Source organism: Salmo salar, chromosome 11, assembly GCF_965601325.2.
Source record: "Salmo salar chromosome 11, fSalSal1, whole genome shotgun sequence".
NCBI classification, from domain to species: domain Eukaryota; kingdom Metazoa; phylum Chordata; class Actinopteri; order Salmoniformes; family Salmonidae; genus Salmo; species Salmo salar.
The window spans coordinates 111,283,991-111,303,222 of NC_138301.1; the positions used below are offsets into that span (position 1 = coordinate 111,283,991).

The 19,232-nt window shown below is 41.6% G+C and overlaps 1 protein-coding gene across 8 annotated transcripts in view; it reads right to left on the reverse strand.

The window, feature by feature from the left end:
- The window catches only part of LOC106592083 (dachshund homolog 2), a 318,539-nt gene extending 312,910 nt beyond the window's left edge, over window positions 1-5,629 (reverse strand). For 5 of the 8 annotated variants that reach the window (XM_082958275.1, XM_082958274.1, XM_082958273.1 and 2 more), the window contains exon 1: window positions 4,992-5,628. In XM_082958275.1, coding sequence (XP_082814401.1) covers window positions 4,992-5,464 — 473 coding nt within the window. In that variant the 5' untranslated portion in view covers window positions 5,465-5,628. Of the gene's footprint in view, window positions 1-4,991 lie in introns of all 8 variants that reach the window. The other 3 variants (XM_082958278.1, XM_082958276.1, XM_082958272.1) reach the window with 2 other exon arrangements.
- Window positions 5,630-19,232: the final 13,603 nt, after the last annotated feature.

The window sequence follows — 19,232 nt, forward strand, 5'->3', positions numbered from 1 at the left end:
ACGCTCCCTGCTGATTGAGGAGATTAGAGGAGACAGGGGTGTGTCTTGGGTGGCGTGCTCAACCGGGTGTATCGCTGCCCAAGGCTAGGCTACAGGCAGGGAGCTGTCCATATGGACCAGTTAGACTGGCCAACACACACTGACAGACAACGGCACCTCTATCCCCCCCCCACACACACACCACACACACACACACACACACCACACACACACACACACACCACACACACACACACACACACACACACACACACACACACACACACACACACACAGCAAACAAATGAACCTGTTACTGTAGCAGACACTGTACTTCAATCATCAATTCCATGTGTCTCTGATTTCACCCAGACATCACTGGGATATTGTCTATCAACATACAGTATGGGACACTCTGTGGAGGCCACAGCACAAGGGATCATGTACTGATTCACCACACAAACACAAGCAAAGGAAAGGACAGTGGTTTGGCCAATGTACCCATCCACCATAGATCTGACAAAACATTTCCATAACCTCACATTTAGCCACAGATTATAATCAAGCAGAAGATCTGGATATTTTTTTTTTAGGAAACCTTAAGTGGTGTTAAAATGTGCAGCTGGGATTTTTATCCGGGCATCCTGGGGAATAAAAGCAAGCCTTTCTAGATGAATGACTTAAAATAAGGAAAGAAGAAGCTCATTCCGTTTGGCTTTCGAAAAACTCACAAGGATATCATTAATTATGATTAAATTCAATTTTCATTGATTTCTAACCAAAATGTCAGATTAGGAGTGATGTGGGTTATGGCTCACTGAGCCTCAAGGAACCTGTTACATCTCGTTGAGAAGACTAATGCTTAAGGATCTCACTGATCTCCTCAACAAGCTATCTCCAAGACCTCTGTGCTCTCTTCAGGCAGCAGCAATGTTTTTGTCTCTCATGGTCATCTGCATTCAGTGAATGTTTAAATGGTTAATCCAATACACCTTTGAGGGAAGAAACACGAGGAGTGGAAAAACAGCACAGATGTTCATCTCTAATGTAATTTCCATTACATTTCCTGAGTGCAGTCCCCAAGTGCAAACTAGGTTAGCGTTATGTTTAGCTTGCAAATTATTTTTAATAAATAATGAATGCAATAAAAACACGGAGATCAATCGCGAGCTGAGATATCATAAAAGGAGTCCTAAGTGCCGCCTATGTTTGCTGATTTGGACATTTTCCCGTTTTCAAATTGTCCGTGTCAGTGCTAAAGGTATTGTCGAGATGTTTACATTTCCTGATGACTCTATCCCCTTTTCCAGTTTACAGGCTTCCTGCGTCCACTGAGCGATATGCACTGCGTCCATGAAGGGATATCCACACGTTTTCTTTCCCTCGCTTTCATTCTCTCCCGTCCCTTCGCCAAATAAAAAACGTGGTGGGGGCAGGAGGGATAGGCCTGTTTTCACTCATTAGTTACAACCATCTGGTGATGCGATGGTGGATGATGTTTAAATCTGACTATAAAAACAGCGCTCAGATGGGCGCGCGCAGGCAGGTGAGCTGTAAAGCACAGAGGCCGAGGTGCAAATTCAATTCTCTTGCCACCCATACTGTATTACTCAGGCAATTTCATTACCCATCAGTGGCTGCAATCTTTGTGAAGTGAGCAGCACATAGCCAACACTATAACCTTCAACATTTCAGTGAATGATGTATTATAGTAACCAGTTCATTTCTAATACAAATATAGAATCTCTCTATCGTAGGGTAGATTTGACAAGTGCAAAGTCGGGGAGGGGGACGCTAAAAGGTTAATGAACGAATCTTTCCCAAACTGACCATCTGGACATGAAATACTAACATATTCCTGCCTCCCTCTCTCTTCCACCATGCCTCTGCTCCACCCTCTCTCTTCCACCATGCCTCTGCTCCACCCTCTCCCTCCCACCATACCTCTGCTTCACCCTCTCTCTCCCACCATGCCTCTGCTTCACCCTCTCTCTCCCACCATGCCTCTGCTTCACCCTCTCTCTCCCACCATGCCTCTGCTCCACCCTCACTCTTCCACCATGCCTCTGCTTCACCCTCTCTCTCCCACCATGCCTCTGCTCCACCCTCTCTCTCCCACCATGCCTCTGCTTCACCCTCTCTCTCCCACCATGCCTCTGCTCCACCCTCACTCTTCCACCATGCCTCTGCTTCACCCTCTCTCTCCCACCATACCTCTGCTCCACCCTCTCTCTCCCACCATGCCTCTGCTTCACCCTCTCTCTCCCACCATGCCTCTGCTCCACCCTCTCTCTCAGTGATCGCTCTGTAAAATATAATCTATATTCCTCTCCAAACATGACCCCAAAGCAGATTATCTCCGGGGGGAGAGTTGAGAGAGTATGTAGTGTATGTATGTATGTATGTGTGTAGGGGGGGGGGGGTGTGTGTGTGTGTGTGTGTGTGTGTGTGTGTGGAGGACATATTTATATTTAACGCATGGTTGTATGCTCTCCATGCGCTCCCTTGTCATTTACACACCAAACTCACCACCGAGATACAATAATGTTGAACCTCTTTCTGACAGCCGGATGTTTAATTGAATATTATATCAGGTATGAGTAAGACAGACGTTTTAAAATATTTCAACTTTTTTGCAAATATTGATGTAGTTCACTTGAACGCTGTATAAAGTGAAAGACTGAATACTGAAACCTTTGAAATGTCATAATGAAAGTTAACAAAAATAAAATAAAAATAGCGGTCAAAATACAGCCTTACGCTTACTCCTAAGGCAGAATTGTCCACTTCATCTGTAATCAATACACCAATCCCATCAAAATATATCAGACTCAGTTTGACAACACATGCATGATCCGTTAATGCGTCACAAATGGAAAGGTATTTGATTTCAAATAGATGGTCAAGATGCAAATGAAAAATGTTTGATGTTGGCAAATTGCGAAATAAAGACAAAAAGTTTAGCATAAAGTACTTAATTTTTTTGGCCGCATAATTAATTAAGACGAAATGAAATGATGTGGTCAGAAAATGAAATGTGTTAAAAGGTCTTGCTGTGACTTTCAGAATGAATAACTTCAGTGTGTGTGTTGTGACAGCGGGACACACAAAATGAAAACTTTTCTACAAATAGATTTCTCTTTTGGTTTCACAACTATTATTACAATCATCATCATCATCATTACATTTCTATTGACTAAATGCCAATTTATAATCATCATCCATGCCTTGTCTTAATCTACATGATATAACAACAACCCTGATGCGCATTTGTGGGTCCAGCATCTATTCAAGGTAACGTTTTGTTATGTTTATTTTCACATGTGAAAATCCTGTCTTTGTATTGAATTTACCAGCCTCCTCTTTTGTGGCGAATAATCAGCATGGCTTATTGTGGAAGTAGCCGGGGGAACTGCTGGAGAATAAAAGTTGCAATTATGTACAACGAGACAATGAGGGGGGAAACGTTGAGGTTCGGAATGCTAAAGCTCTTGGGAAAAGAGGGCACTGGTCTGTTTAGAGTGATTTTCCTCAGCTGACATTGTATGCGAACACTAATGCATCTGTCATGATAACAAGCTAAGAATAACACCTGGACATCAAACCGAGCAGAGAATCCATCCGAGGTGATTCATTCACAACTGTCTCATTGATTTATTAAACACACAAGCAACATCTGCAGCGCACAGCCAGCACGGTGCGCGGGTTGGAGATCAATTCGAGGGGAAAGGGAGAGGAGAGATCCCACGGGGCACACACTGGTTGAATCAACGTTGTTTCCAAGTCATTTTATTGAAATTATGTTGAACCAACGTGGAATAGACGTTGACTTGAAGTCTGTGCCCAGTGGCATTAGTAAAAACATTTAGATCTTTTGTAACTGGTTTGTCCTGCTTTAACTGGCACGGAATTATTCAGTGACAGAAATAATGCAACCAAATGCCCACAAATGTAGCCTCATTAATTGAAATCCACATCTAAAACTTCTCTCATTCTTACTTTTAATTATATTTTCTCACAGGTAGAATCTAATGGATTCTATACAGACACTAAGGTTTGTTTAATTTAGTCATTTAGCAAAAGAGAGGTGCTTACATGCCTGTTCATTACAATGATATAGATTTATGGGATTTATATCAAATTACACTCAGGTAGACTTGAGGAACTTAAATGAAGGAACTTAAACTTCATATACCACAACCTGCTCTATTGCTCCTGAATGACGCCGGAATGGCATAATGGATAATAGTGAGACGTGCTTTATTAACAAACCATAAGAACACAATTCTTCTTTGTGAAAGTCCTAATAAATATTCGAAATGAACAATCAAGCAGTAAGCTTACTGTTGTCATGTTTTTGATATTGTTGTGATCTGAATATTAATTAGGCTTTATAGGAAAAGTATGTTGCACCACATTGAAGGTCAATAAGGTGAACGTCAAAGTGAGAAAAGGGGCTATATAATTAAAAGTTATTTTCCTCAATGCCAACATATTGTAAGTATGTGGGGAAACGATCTAGAGCTTTGATACACGATGAAACAACGAGCTGCAGCTATAGGGGGATTGCTTATATGTGATTGCTTATAAGTTATGAATAACTCAACTACTTCCCTCATACATTGCTGTCTATAAAATGGATATGGAACAATTGTAGCTTCTATTTAGATAGAGCTAGTGCGTGTGTGTTCAAGAGAGACAGAGAGTGAAGGGTACAGAAGCTGTCAATAATTGAACTAACTGTACACAATGCTTTAATGTTTATTCATAATATAGTAGCCTAAGCGTCATTTTGCTCATGCTTGTATTATTTATTTCAGCACTCGTAACTGAAAGACACAGTGTAGTCTAATGCAGCGTTTGCGACACATTTTGATGAACCTCAGTTGGTACATCTACAAACAAAAAGTTGGTTGAAAACTTTGAGTTCATTGCCCCCTCTCTGCTCTGCTTTTGGGGTATCGCAGTAGGGATGCATATGGAACATGATAAGAAGGAAGTATGCAACTAACCTGGCATTGGTGCAGTCGTTATACAGCGCTTCGAAGTCCTTGCGGGTGATGAGTTTGCATCGATTCACCCCGGGCTGAATCGCCCCAAGCCCGCGCAGAACTCGGACCTGTTCCACCGTGCACACGACGGGGCATATATCCAGCCGCTTCAGCTTGGTGTAGACGGTGTGCAGCCCTCCGACAAGATGTTTCAGGAAGAGGTCGAAGACCTGCGGCAGGCAAATAAGTTCTTGACCGTCCACGTTGAACGAGGCTACCCTGACCCCGTGCACCTCAACCATTTTGCACTCGTTATTGCCGCTTGTGCCGTTTCCATTTCCACCGCCTCCTCCGCCGATGAAAGAGTTGATCATGCTGCTTGTCAGTCTCGGGGACTCGGCTGGGCTTGTATACAGCGGATCGGAGCGAAATAAGCTGCCAGACTCCAGAGTAGAGGTTTGGGAAAGCACCGGCGGAGTTGCTGACACGGCCATAGTTTCTCAAGTTTCTTCCTGTCTCACCCTTTGAGTTTTTTTTTCTTCTCGATCACTATTTTTTTCACTTGATGTTTCACATGCACTGTCCCTCCCGTCGGATAATCGGCAACCGGCAACTACCTATCTCACAAGTGCGGTGGCTAGAATGAGAACCATCCGATTCAGTTTCAATTAGCCAGCCCACTGAGAACTGGATTGGCAGCTCCCACCACCAACGAGGAGCGTAGCAGTTTACGCGCGAGCATCCTATTGGCCCTTTAAGCATGAATGGCCTGGCTCCTTGTTAGAGGGGCGAGTTTCTGTTGACAGCTACTCCGCTACTGGATAATAACCTTTTTACAGACTGTTGGCGTTCATTTGAAACCATTAGACCTGCATTCAAATGTGTTATTCTTATTGGTACAAATAATAAAACATGTGACGTTTGTTATTGTAATTTTATTACATTGCTATTGTATTATAATACATATAGACTCATTGCATCAGGCCTATAGCCTAATAAAATATGATTAGGTTTTTAGGTTTTAGGTTATATTGATTCGCACCAAAGAAAATAAGTGAAAGACAAAACAGTAGAGATAAAAAAAATCAGTACAGGTCAGGTTGGAAGCTCAAAGGGGCTTATATGAAAACAACACCAGAAATATAAGTACCAAAAAAAAAGTTGAATTATAATTGTACATGATATACTCAGTATACAAGAAAAAAAATGTTTGAACATGTGAGTGTGAGAGTTGGGCTACATGGAGGGGATTATTGTGTAGTTTGGTTCATCAAGCTGACACCTAGTCGTTGAGGGATGATGAGGTTTTGGCAATGTGAAGACAAGAATTCCAGAGTATGGTTCCTCTGTATCTGATAGAGAATCTGATAGATTATTAGGAACATTACTTTGATTAGCCTTATAGCCTTAATGATTATGATTATTGTAATAATAGTTGTTGATATTGTTATTGTGGGTTACCCCTGCTACTATAATACGCATACCAAGGCCAATATCATGAGCTCTGAGAGGTAGTAATTATGTTTGGGATTGCCTGCTGGTTGAAGACAGAGACATACATACAGTACTATGGCTCTGGTTGAAAATCTATTCTGGTTACTCACAATTACTGCAGAAAGGTTATCAGACCCAACGCGATCATAAAAAAAAAAATGGGAACCCGAGAAAAATCTGACCCGAACCCGAATGGAACCGAGGACAACTTGACCTAGACCCAACCCACACCCTAACGTGTCCGGGTCTAGACCATACTTGATTGGACCAGAGTGACAAAAAAAGAAAAATATTTGTTAATCAGACAAGTTGCTCTTCTGTTTAACGAATAGGTCTATATGTGTTGGCTAGGCCTTCTATAAGTCAATACATTCACCTTATTAGCATAAAATAAATACGCTATAGGCTATGTAGAGCCGTGGTCAGGTCCATTCAGATCCACTCGGATTTATCAGCTGTAGTTAAATAGACCAGAGTCCTGACCAAGACCCGAGGGACAAGTTCACATTTCAGACCCGGGTAGATCGGTTTCACCCAGACCCGTGAAGACCTCTAATCTGTGGCACTAAACTCAAAATACATAAACTCCCATGCAGAGAAATGGACAAGTTGACAAATTCCCATGTATGTTCATGTTAAGGTATTTCATCAATTTGTAACAGTCTATGACAACTTTGGTAAATATCTATATTTTTTAAGCGTTTACTCACATATCAATAAGCTATTATTTAGTGGTTTGGCAGACTGGAAGGTGTTAAATCTAGCACCAGTAGTGCATTTCAAGCTGTCACTTCCCATGTATATGTCTTTGCCTATGGAGCCCCAGTGTGACGATCGTTGTTATGGGTAGACCAAGGCGCAGCGTGAGTTGGGTTCATCATAATTTTATTTAAGGTGAACCAGAAAAAAACAATAAACAACACAATGAACGAAAATTCTTGCAGGCTTCTAACAGCTATACAAAAACAAGATCCCACAACTGAAGGTGGGAAAAAGGGCTGCCTAAGTATGATTCCCAATCAGAGACAACGATAGACAACTGCCTCTGATTAGGAACCATACTCGGCCAAACACAAAGAAATAGAAAACATAGAATATTACATAGAAATACAAAATCTAGAATGCCCACCCAAATCACACCCTGACCTAACCAAAATAGAGAAATAAAAGGGCTCTCTATGGTCAGGGCGTGACACCCAGTGTGATTTCAAACAGTGATCCCATTCTGATAACAGTAGCAAACAGATGCCTCTCCAGAGGCCCTCACTGCAGTCCTGCCTAGGCTGCGTTAACAACGCAGGTTATCGACATGACTGCCACAAACCAGAGGAGCATGGGGGATATTGCATAAAGCAAGAAAATTATTAGTTTATAGTGCCCTAGTCAGATTGTTGCCAGTTAAAAGGGGGATTTTTTATTTATTTAACAGAGCTAGATGGACCAATACATTGCATTTGTGTTTGAACCCAACACAGACAACATGTGGTCGGATGAACATTTCCTTGTCATCTGAAAAGAGGTCATTTAAATCACTTCTACAAGAGCCAAAAGAGTCAAAGGTCAACTTGATGGTTTTGCAGACACAGTCAACGTCTGGCTATCCGTTAGGTGTATGAACCTCAATCAGTTGTCTTCTGCCGCACATGTTCTTTCCTTGCCACCTCCCCTGGATAGTCATCACCAGAGATCATGCTGACCTGTTTGTTTCATATTAAGCTACTGTAAAAGTATTTTTGTTGGACCTCACTAATGCAGGACATGTTAGAAATAATTAATGCAATTGCACACCTGCCAGCATTTTCAGGCAGATGGCACTATTTCAAATGAAAATCTTCATCTTGGTTAAAAAATGTCTGAAAAATGAATACAGGAATAATATCTAACCTTTGGGCTATTCTAGTAGAGAAGATTAATATTGTAATGAGTGCTTAAATGCCATGCAATTTTTTTGCAAGTACCTGGTTAAATTAAAAAGCTAGGTGGCAATCTGGAAATTAGATACATATTTTACCTGGGTTTCAATTGCACCTTGCTCCTTCATCTTCGATGTAATCTTAATGATTGCCTGATTAGCATAGCCAGCCAGCTGGCAAAGCTACCAGCTCCAGCCTCAACACTCCCCCAGCAGCGGGTGAAGGTCTCCCCCTCTACACAAAGCGACAACTCATTCCTCATAGAGTAAATGTATATAATGATGCCCTCCCACCATCTCAGCACACAGTGATGGACTGCTTCCATGGGAACATTGTACAGAGTAATCTCCTCTTTTTAAGGACAGTTTCTCAAACTGGTTGAAGAACACTTCCTGTTTTCAGATTTTCAGTAGTTCTTACACTGAACAGACTGGTGATATCTTTTGAAAGATAATATATTCTTATACCAATCGTCATTCTGTCAACATGTTAAATCCTACATTTGACTGTATTTGGACTTTACATTGGAATAGTTTAGCTAAATTAGCATTGCTAAATGCAATGTAACTACACTGACAATACACTTAAATTAATGTGAGAGAAAAAAATAATGAATCCCTAAAGTTCCTTCAGTGGATGACACTTGTACTTGGTTGCCAAAGAAGAGTACTGTGCATCCATTCCTGTATGCTTACCATCATCATTTATACATCATGCAGACTGTAGACTGAAAGTGGTTGTGTGAAAGACAGGACATGGTGAGGGGGAATGGAGAAAAGGAGCGAGAGAGAGAGTGTCTGCCTCATCTCAATTTTGACTCCTTCTCTTTATAGTGTTATTGTAATGGTAAACATTGCAGTGAGGCCAGATGCAGAACAGAATCTCCCTTCAGAATAATGAAATGTTTTTATTAATGCAAGCATCACACAAATCAATAACAACAATATATTCCTGGTGATTGTAATTGAATGTTTTCCTAATTTTACTGTCACTTGTGATAGATATTCATGCCCATTACAGTGTTTTAAATTCATTAAACTTTCTTGTCTCTTGCTGGATTGAATGTTACATATTGTATACATCAAGTAATCCATTTGGGCTGTGACATGTGACAAAAAGTTGATGGGCTCTTCATTTAAATAAAATATCGCTCCTATTTTAAAAAGACAAGCTTGTTACTTGAGTGTGGTTGCCATGCTTATTGTTTTTAAGAAGGTCCACATTGATGATTTAATGACACTTCCTCTATGCTTGCTGCCAAATGAAGGGTGACAGATCCCTGAAGTAAGACTGTCACTCCTTTCTCTGCCTTGGGATGCAACAGAATCAATGAGCAGGAATACCTGTCAAAACCACTTTGGCATGCCTTGAAATCATTCAGCAATATGTTTTTTATACACATTGTAATTACAAGTATAGATGCTTTCTATGTGTTAATTTTGTGTATTAATTGAAAGTTGTTTCCCCAAGCTTTTCCCCGAGTTGAAAAGAGAGAAAAAAGCTAATCTATATTATATCTGATAGAATTCAAGGCACATCTTTGAATAAGCACTTGGAATACTGGTTACATTTCATTTTATGTTAGTATAACTACAGCCCTTAATCATATGATTCCACTTGGTTGTCTGTCCAGTTCTGAGAGAACTTGGAATCCAAGTCTCTTTCATTGACTATATCTCTATTCACAGCTCCCTCAACACCTGTCAGGTTGCACTGCTCTGGTGAACTTCATGGCTCCATATTTACATTTACATTACATTACATTTAAGTCATTTAGCAGACGCTCTTATCCAGAGCGACTTACAAAATGGTGCATTCACCTTATGATATCCAGTGGAACAACCACTCCACAATAGTGCATCTAAATCTTCTAAGGGGGGGGGGGGGGTTAGAAGGATTACTTTATCCTATCCTAGGTATTCCTTAAAGAGGTGGGGTTTCAGGTGTCTCCGGAAGGTGGTGATTGACTCCGCTGTCCTGGCGTCGTGAGGGAATATCATATCCCTTCAAGTAGAAGGAACAGGAGGAAGAATGGCCTGAGATACTCACCAAATAATCCACTGCTAGAATGAAACAGAGCCAATCAGGGACTCTTTAAAATGCATGAGCCATGATAAAGAGTTAGCTACATCTCTAACAGTCCTCTGATGCAACAATCAAAGGAAGCGGGACACATAGAAGTGAACAGCGAAAGGTGTGTGCACTTCAAAGATAAATAGGTCTTGATTTTCTCAAAAAGCAAGGCAGTGCTTGCTGCATTGATGATCGTTTGTAAGACAGCCAGGAAAACCGCCTATGAACATACCCCTAAATGGCACAGGATGAAACTACTCCAACCATTTCAATCCACATAGGTTTTTCTTTTAATTTTATTGGATAAAAAAATAAGCATATCCCCTGAGAGTAAGCAAGTGACACCAAAACACCTCTGCATCACAGAAATGTAGACAAACACTCCTGGTAAAAGCTTCAACACTGTGGATTGGATTTAATAGAGAAAAAAGGGGGAAAAACATGATTGTTTTCAGCCATCTGTCAGGGCTGTTTTGAGAGTATATGAGATTTTAAAAGGAGACCGGTGATGATCAATTGATTATTCATATCAAACCAATAAACACCTGTCTGCATTGCCTGGCCCAGCAAACAACAGATATAGCCAAGGCAGCAGCTACTCTTCCTGGGGTCCGGTAAAATTAAGGCAGTTATATACAATTAAAAACATTACATTGCATTTTATAATATGTGTGCATGCGTGTCTGTACCCTCACAGTACCCGCTGTTCCATTAGGTGTATTTTTATATTTTTTATATACAGTTGAAGTCGGAAGTTTACATACACCTGAGCCAAATACATTGAAACTCCGTTTTTCACAATTCCTGACATGTAATCCTAGTAAAAATATCCTGTCTTAAGTCAGTTAGGATCACCACTTTATTTTAAGAATGTGAAATGTCAGAATTATAGTAGAGAGAATTATTTATTTCAGCTTTTATTTCTTTCATCACATTCCCAGGGGGTCAGAAGTTTACATACACTCAATTAGTATTTGGTAGAATTGCCTTTAAATAGTTTAACTTGGGTCAAACGTTTCGGGTAGCCTTCCAAAAGCTTCCCACAATAAGTTGGGTGAATTTTGGCCCATTCCTCCTGACAGAGCTGGTGTAACTGAGTCAGGTTTGTAGGCCTCCTTGCTAGCACACGCTTTTTCAGTTCTGCCCACACATTTTCTATGGGATTGAGGTCAGGGCTTTGTGATGGCTACTCCAATACCTTGACTTTGTTGTCCTTAAGCCATTTTGCCACAACTTTGGAAGTATGCTTGGGGTCATTGTCCATTTGAAAGACCCATTTGCGACCAAGCTTTAACTTCCTGACTGATGTCTTGAGATGTTGCTTCAATATATCCACATAATTTTCCTGCCTCATGATGCCATCTATTTTGCGAAGTGCACCAGTCCGTCCTGCAGCAAAGCACCCCACAACATGATGCTGCCGTGCTTCACGGTTGGGATGGTGTTCTTCGGCTTGCAAGCCTCCCCCTTTTTCCTCCAAACATAACAATGGTCATTATGGCCAAACTGTTCTATTTTTGTTTCATCAGACCAGTGGACAATTGTCCAAAAAGTACAATCTTTGTCCCCATGTGCAGTTGCAAACCGTAGTCTGGCTTTTTTATGGCAGTTTTGGAGCAGTGGCTTCTTCCTTGCTGAGCGGCCTTTCAGGTTATGTCGATATAGGACTTGTTAAACTGTGGATATAGATACTTGTGTACCTGTTTCCTCCAGCATCTTCACAGGGTGCTTTGCTGTTGTTCTGGGATTGATTTGCACTTTTCGCACCAAAGTACGTTCATCTCTAGGAGACAGAACGCGTCTCCTTCCTGAGCGGTTTGACGGTTGCGTGGTCCCATGGTGTTTATACTTGCGTACTATTGTTTGTACAGATGAACGTGGTACCTTCAGACATTTGGAAATTGCTCCCATGGATGAACCAGACTTGTGGAGGTCTACAAATTGTTTTCTGAGGTCATGGCTGATTTCTTTTGATTTTCCCATGATGTCAAGCAAAGATGCACTGAGTTTGAAGGTAGGCCTTGAAATACATCCACAGGTACACCTCCAATTGACTCAAATTATGTCAATTAGCCTATCAGAAGCTTCTAAAGCCATGACATAATTTTCTAGAATTTTCCAAGCTGTTAAAAGGCACAGTCAACTTAGTGTATGTAAACTTCTGACCCACTAGAATTTCGATACAATGAATTATAAGTGAAATAATCTGTCTGTAAACAATTGTTGGAAAAATTACTTGTGTCATGCACAAAGTAGATGTCCTAACTGACTTGCCAAAACTATAGTTTGTTAACAAGACATTTGTGAAGTGTTTGAAAAACGAATTTTATTGACTCCAACCTAAGTGTATGTAAACTTCCAACTTCAACTGTATATACAGTACCAGTCAAAAGTTTGGACACACCTACTCTTTCAAATGTTTTTCTTTATTTTTACTATTTTTTACATTGCATAATATTAGTGAAGATATCAAAACTATGAATTAACACATATAGAATCATGTAGTAACCAAAAAAGTTTTAAACAAATCAAAATATATTTAATATTTGTTGTTCTTCAAAGTAGCCACCCTTTGCCTTGATGACAGCTTTGCACACTCTTGGCATTCTCTCAACCAGCTTCATGAGGTAGTCACCTGGAAGCAGCCAAGAAGAGGAGTAACAAAAGTCAGAAATAGCGATAAAATGTATCACTTACCTTTGATGATCTTCATATGGTTGCACTCCCAAGACTCCATGTTACACAATAAATGCTTGTTTTGTTCAATAAAGTCCCTCTTTATATTCAAAAACCTCCATTTTGTTGGTGCGTTTTGTTCAGTAATCCATTGGAACAAAGCGCGGTCACAACAGACAGACGAAAAATCAAAAAAGTACCATAAAAGTTCGTAGAAACATGTGAAATTATGTTTATAATCAATCCTCAGGTTCTTTTTGTCATAAATAATCGATCATATTTCAACCGGACAATAGCTTCGTCAATAGAAAAGGAAAAACAAGAAAGGCACGCTCCCGGTCACGCGCAGGACTCATGTCTGGAAATTTCCGCTGTCCTCTCATTGAAAGTGGTGTTTCTCCCTCATTTTTCAGAGTAAAAGCCTGAAGCAATGCCTAAAGACTGGCCTCATGTAGTGGAAGCCGTAGAGATCGTGAACTAGGTCATAAGTCTTTGTTTGGTGGATAGGCTTTCAATGGAAAAACAGGCATTTCAAAATAATAGCACTTCCTGGATGGATTTTCCTCAGGTTTTTGCCTGCCATATCAGTTCTGTTATACTCACAGACATTATTTTAACAGTTTTGGAAACGGTAGAGTGTTTTCTATATGCATATCCTAGCTTCTGGACCTGAGTAGCAGGCACTTTACTTTGGGCACGCTTTTCATCCAAAATTCCGAATGCTGCCCCCCACCCTAGTGAGGTTTTAAGAAGGCAGAGCAGCTCTTTATTATGGACAGACCTCTCCCATAGCTACTGTTGCATCAATATATTTTAACTATGACAGTTTACAATCCAGTGTTACTCCAAGTAGTTTAGTCTCCTCAACTTGCTAAATGTCCACATTATTCATTAAAATATTTAGTTGAGGTTTATGGTTTAGTGAATGATCTGTCCCAAATACAATGCTTTTAGTTTCTAAAATAGTTTTTGAAATATTTAGGACTAACTTATTTCTTGCCACCCATTCTGAAACTGACTGCAGCTCTTTGTTAAGTGTTGCAGCATTTCACTTGCTGTGGTAGCTGATGTGTATAGTATTGAGTCATCAGCATACGTAGACACAAAGGCTTCATTCAGAGGCAGTGGCAGGTCATTAGTAAAGATTGAAAAAAGTAAGGGGCCCAGACAGCTGCCCTGAGGAATATCTGACTCTACTGGATTGTGTTGGAGAGGTTTCCATTAAAGAACACCCTCTGTGTTCTGTTAGGCAGGTAACTCTCAATCCACAATATAGCAGAGAATGTAAAGCCATAACACACGTTTTTCACATACCATATTTGCCTTGAAGTCTAACAAAACAATTCCCACAATCTTTTTATTATCAATTGCTCTTAGCCAATCTTCAGTCATTTGAGTAGGTCCTGTACATGTTGAATGCCCCTCCCTATAAATTTGCTGAAAAACAGTTGTTCATTTGTTTACTGTGAAGTAGCATTGTATCTGGTCAAACACAATTATATCCTAACGTTTACCAAGGGTTGGTAACAGGCTGATTGATCTGCTGTTTGAGTCAGTCACGGGGGCTTTGCTATTCTTGGGTTGCGGAATGACTTTTGCTTCCCTCCAGGCCTGAGGGAGACTCACTTTCCTGTAGGCTTAGATTGAAGAGATGGCAAATAAGAGTGGCAATATCGTCCTCTATCATCCTCAGTAATTTTCAATCGAAGTTGTCAGACCCATGTGCCTTGTCATTGTTGATAAAAAACTAAAACATTTTCATCTCTACAAACTCACATTACGGAATTCAAAATTACAACGCTTGTCTTTCATAATTTGGTCAGTTATGCATGGATGTGTAGGTTCAGAATTTTTTGTTGCAATGTCATGCCTATGTTTGCTAATCTTGCCAGTGAAAATATGATTAAAGTAGTTGGCAATATCAGTATGTTTTGTGATGAATGAGCCATCTGATTCAATGAATGATGGAGCCCAGTTTGCCATTTTGCCAAAAATGTCATTTAAGGTACTCCAAAGCTTTTCCCTAGCTTTCTTTATATAATTTATTTTTGTTCGTAGTACAGTTTCTTCTTTTTGTTCAGTTTAGTCATATTATTTCTCAATTTACAGTACGTTTGCCAATCAGCTGTGCAGCCGGACTTATTTGCCATTCCTTTTACTTCATCCCTCTCAACCATACAATTTTTTAATTCTTCATCAATCCACAGGGATTCAACTGATTTTACAGTCATTTTCTTAATGGGTTCATGCTTATTCGTAAGTGGAATATGCAATTTTATAAATGTGTCAAGTGCAGCGTCTGGTTGATCCTCATTACACACCACATACCAGCAAATATTCTTTACATATTCACAGGAATCACTACAAAACCTCTTGTATGACCGCTTATACACTATATTAGGCCCAGCCTTTAGAACTTTGGTTTTCCTAGATATGTCTATGATATTATGATCACCACATTCAATGGATTTGGATACTGCTTTAGAGCAGATCAATCAAAGCCCTTCTTACATCAGCTGATGTCACAAAGTGCTGTACAGAAACCCACCCTAAAACCACAAACAGCAAGCAATGCAGGTGTAAAAGCAGCATTAGTAAAGATGTGGTCAATGCAAGTGGATGATTTAGTTCCTGTTCCGTTTGTAAATACCCTGGTAGGTTGACTGATAACCTGAACCAGGTTGCAGGCACTGGTTACATTTTGAAGCTTTTTCTTGAGTGAACCGCTAGATGAAAGCCAGTGAATATTTAGGTACCCAAGGAAATATACCTCTCTGTTGAGATCATACACATTATCATGCATTTCACACATATTATCCAGATACTTACTGTTAGCACTTTATGGTCTATAGCAGCTTCCCACACAAATTGAATTTAGGTGAGGCAGGTAAACCTGTAACCACATTATTTGACATGAGATCCTCTAAGCTTTACAGGAATATGACTCTGAACATAAATGGCAACGCCTCCACCATTGGCATTCCTGTCTCTTCTGAAGGTGTTGAAACCATGTCTTGCTACCACTGAATCATCAAAGGTATTATTGTAACGGCTGTCGTATAGAGGGGACCAGGGCGCAGCGTTTTGAGTGCTCATAATTATTGTTTATTAAACTCAGAACACTAAAGAAAATAACAAAGAGAAAACGATCAGCTAACAGTTCTGTCAGGTACTGAAGACTACACAGAACACAACTAAACAGAATACAACTGCCCACAAACACAATAGAAAAAACCCCAACTTAAATATGATCTCCAATTAGAAACAACACGAACCAGCTGCCTCTAATTGGAGATCATCGCAAAAAACTGCAACATAGAAATAGAAAACTAAAACTAAACATAGAAATAGAAAACATAGAAAAACCACCCAAAACACCCCCTGTCACGCCCTGACCTACTCTACTATAGAAAATTACATCTTACTAGGGTCAGGACGTGACAGTAACACCCCCCCCCCCCAACTCCCCCCCCCCCCCCCCCCCCCCGCAAAGGTGCAGACTCCGAATGCAACTAAAAACAACAAAAGAAACCACAAAACAAAAGGGAGGGTAGGAAGGGTGACAATTGTCTATGGCGGCTCTAGTGCAGTACCCAGACCCTTACTATCCAGCAGATCCTCCAGCAGAGGAGGCGGTGCCGGTTCAGGGCGTAACCCCCGCTCCGTCCACACATCCCTCTGCTTCTGTACCACCGGACAGTGGATCGTCGTCGGAGGAACCGGACTGCAGATCGCCGCCAAAGACTCTGGGCTGCAGATCGCCGCCGAAGACTCTGGGCTGCAGGCCGCCGCCGAAGACTCTGGGCTGCAGGCCGCCGCCGAAGACTCTGGGCTGCAGGCCGCCGCCGAAGACTCTGGGCTGGGGAACTTCTCAGGAGGTTCCGGACTGAAGGCCATCTCAGGAGGTTCCGGACTGTAGGCCGTCTCAGAAGGTTCCGGACTGTAGGCCGTCTCAGAAGGTTCCGGACTGTAGGCCGTCTCACAAGGTTCCGGACTGTAGGCCGTCTCAGAAGGTTCCGGACTGTAGGCCGTCTCAGGGGGTTCCGGACTGTGGACCATCACTGCAGGCTCCTGGCCGTGGATCATCACTACAGGTTCCGTGCCATGGATCATCACTACAGGTTCCACGCCATGGATCACCACTGGAGGCTTCATGCCATGGATCATCTCTACAGGTTCCGTGCCATGGATCACCACTGGAGGCTTCATGCCATGGATCATCTCTACAGGCTCCGGGCCATGGATCATCCCTACAGGCTTCTTGCCATGGATTATCCCTACAGGTTCCCAGGCCATGGATTACCTCTGGAGGCTTCGTGCCATGGATCATCCCTACAGGCTCCGAGCCATGGATCTTCACTGGAGGCTTCATGCCATGGATCATCTCTACAGGCTTCGGTCCATAGATCATCACTGGAGGCTTCTTTCGTGGAGCTGGAACAGGTCTCACCGGACTGGGGAGACGCACTGGAGACCGGGTGCGCAGAACTGGCACAGGGTATACTGGACCATGGAGGCGCACTGGAGGGAGAGTGCGAGGAGCAGGCACAGGACGTACTGGGCTGTGGAGGCGCACTGGAGGGAGAGTGTGAGGAGCAGGCACAGGACATACTGGGCTATGGAGGCGCACTGGAGGGAGAGTGCAAGAGGCAGGCACATGCTTAACACGATAAGCACGGGGAGTTGGCTCAGGTCTCACCCCTGACCCCGCCAAACTACCCATGTGCCCCCCCCAATTTTTTTTCTTCGGGGGGGCTGCCTCTCGTCCTTCCCCTGCAGGCTTCGATATCTGTCCAACACCTGGCCACAAGTCCAGTTTATCCTTTCTCGCCACTCCTCTATAGACCAGGTATCCATCTCCTCTCAGGCACGCTGCTTGATCCAATTGTGGTGGGCAGTTCTGTAACGGCTGTCGTATAGATGGGACCAAGGTGCAGCGTGTTGAGTGCTCATAATTACTGTTTATTAAACTCAGAACACTAAAGAAAATAACAAAGAGTAAACGATCAGCTAACAGTTCTGTCAGGTACTGAAGACTACACAGAACACAACTAAACAGAATACAACTGCCCACAAACACAATAGAAAAAACCCCAACTTAAATATGATCTCCAATTAGAGACAACACGAACCAGCTGCCTCTAATTGGAGATCATCTTAAAAACTCCAACATAGAAATAGAAAACTAGAACTAAACATAGAAATAGAAAACATAGAAAAACCACCCAAAATAAATGTTAATAGAAAGTTATTGATTTCATGAACGTTGTTTTTTAGGCTACATATGTTAATGTGGGCTATTTTTTGTACTTTCTGGGACTCTTGATCATTTTATTGCTTTACTGGGAGGCTTATCAGAGGTAGACATGACAATGCTATTTATGTTTGAGCTGATAGTGTAGGGTGAACTGCACACAGTGGACTTCCTACCAGGGCAAAACGTCTCAGTGCTAACAGTATAACTCAGGTTCATCAGCACATGATTACTGCTGACAATAGCTGTAGGTTTGACAGAGGCATTCAGGGGAGTTAAAGGAACATAAATTAGGTTACTTACATTATGACTGCCAACGCCCCTGGGACAATGTACATTTGCAGCAGCACTACGACAACTCAGCGTCACAATGGTCGGGATTATCTGAGCAGGGCTTGGGTCACTGATAGGTCATTGTCTCAAAGCAGCCTTGAAATGCGTGGACAGGATACAGGATCCAAGATGAGAAGCAACTTAAGATAGTGAAATTTCTACAGCACCATGCCTGCTCAGCTCAAACAATATGCTGCTGCCCCAGTTGTTGTGCAGTACTTGAGACAAGTATGTTGTCTGGGTCTGGGATGCGTGTGGTCCCGACGTGACCATGCTATCCAATCCCTAGACAGCAGGGACACATATTATTACATAGACAAAAACCTGAACGTCCCTCGTCTGTCACGAATGTTGAATAAAATGATATTTGAACTTACCAATTGTCCGTGGAGTTGGTTCTTATATAGGGTGGAATTTGAGACAAAATATCCAAAGGAACATATTATAAAACAGACTTTCCAAACATGGCTCTGTTGTAGACACACTTCCTCTCTGTTTTCCTCATGACAAAATAAAAGT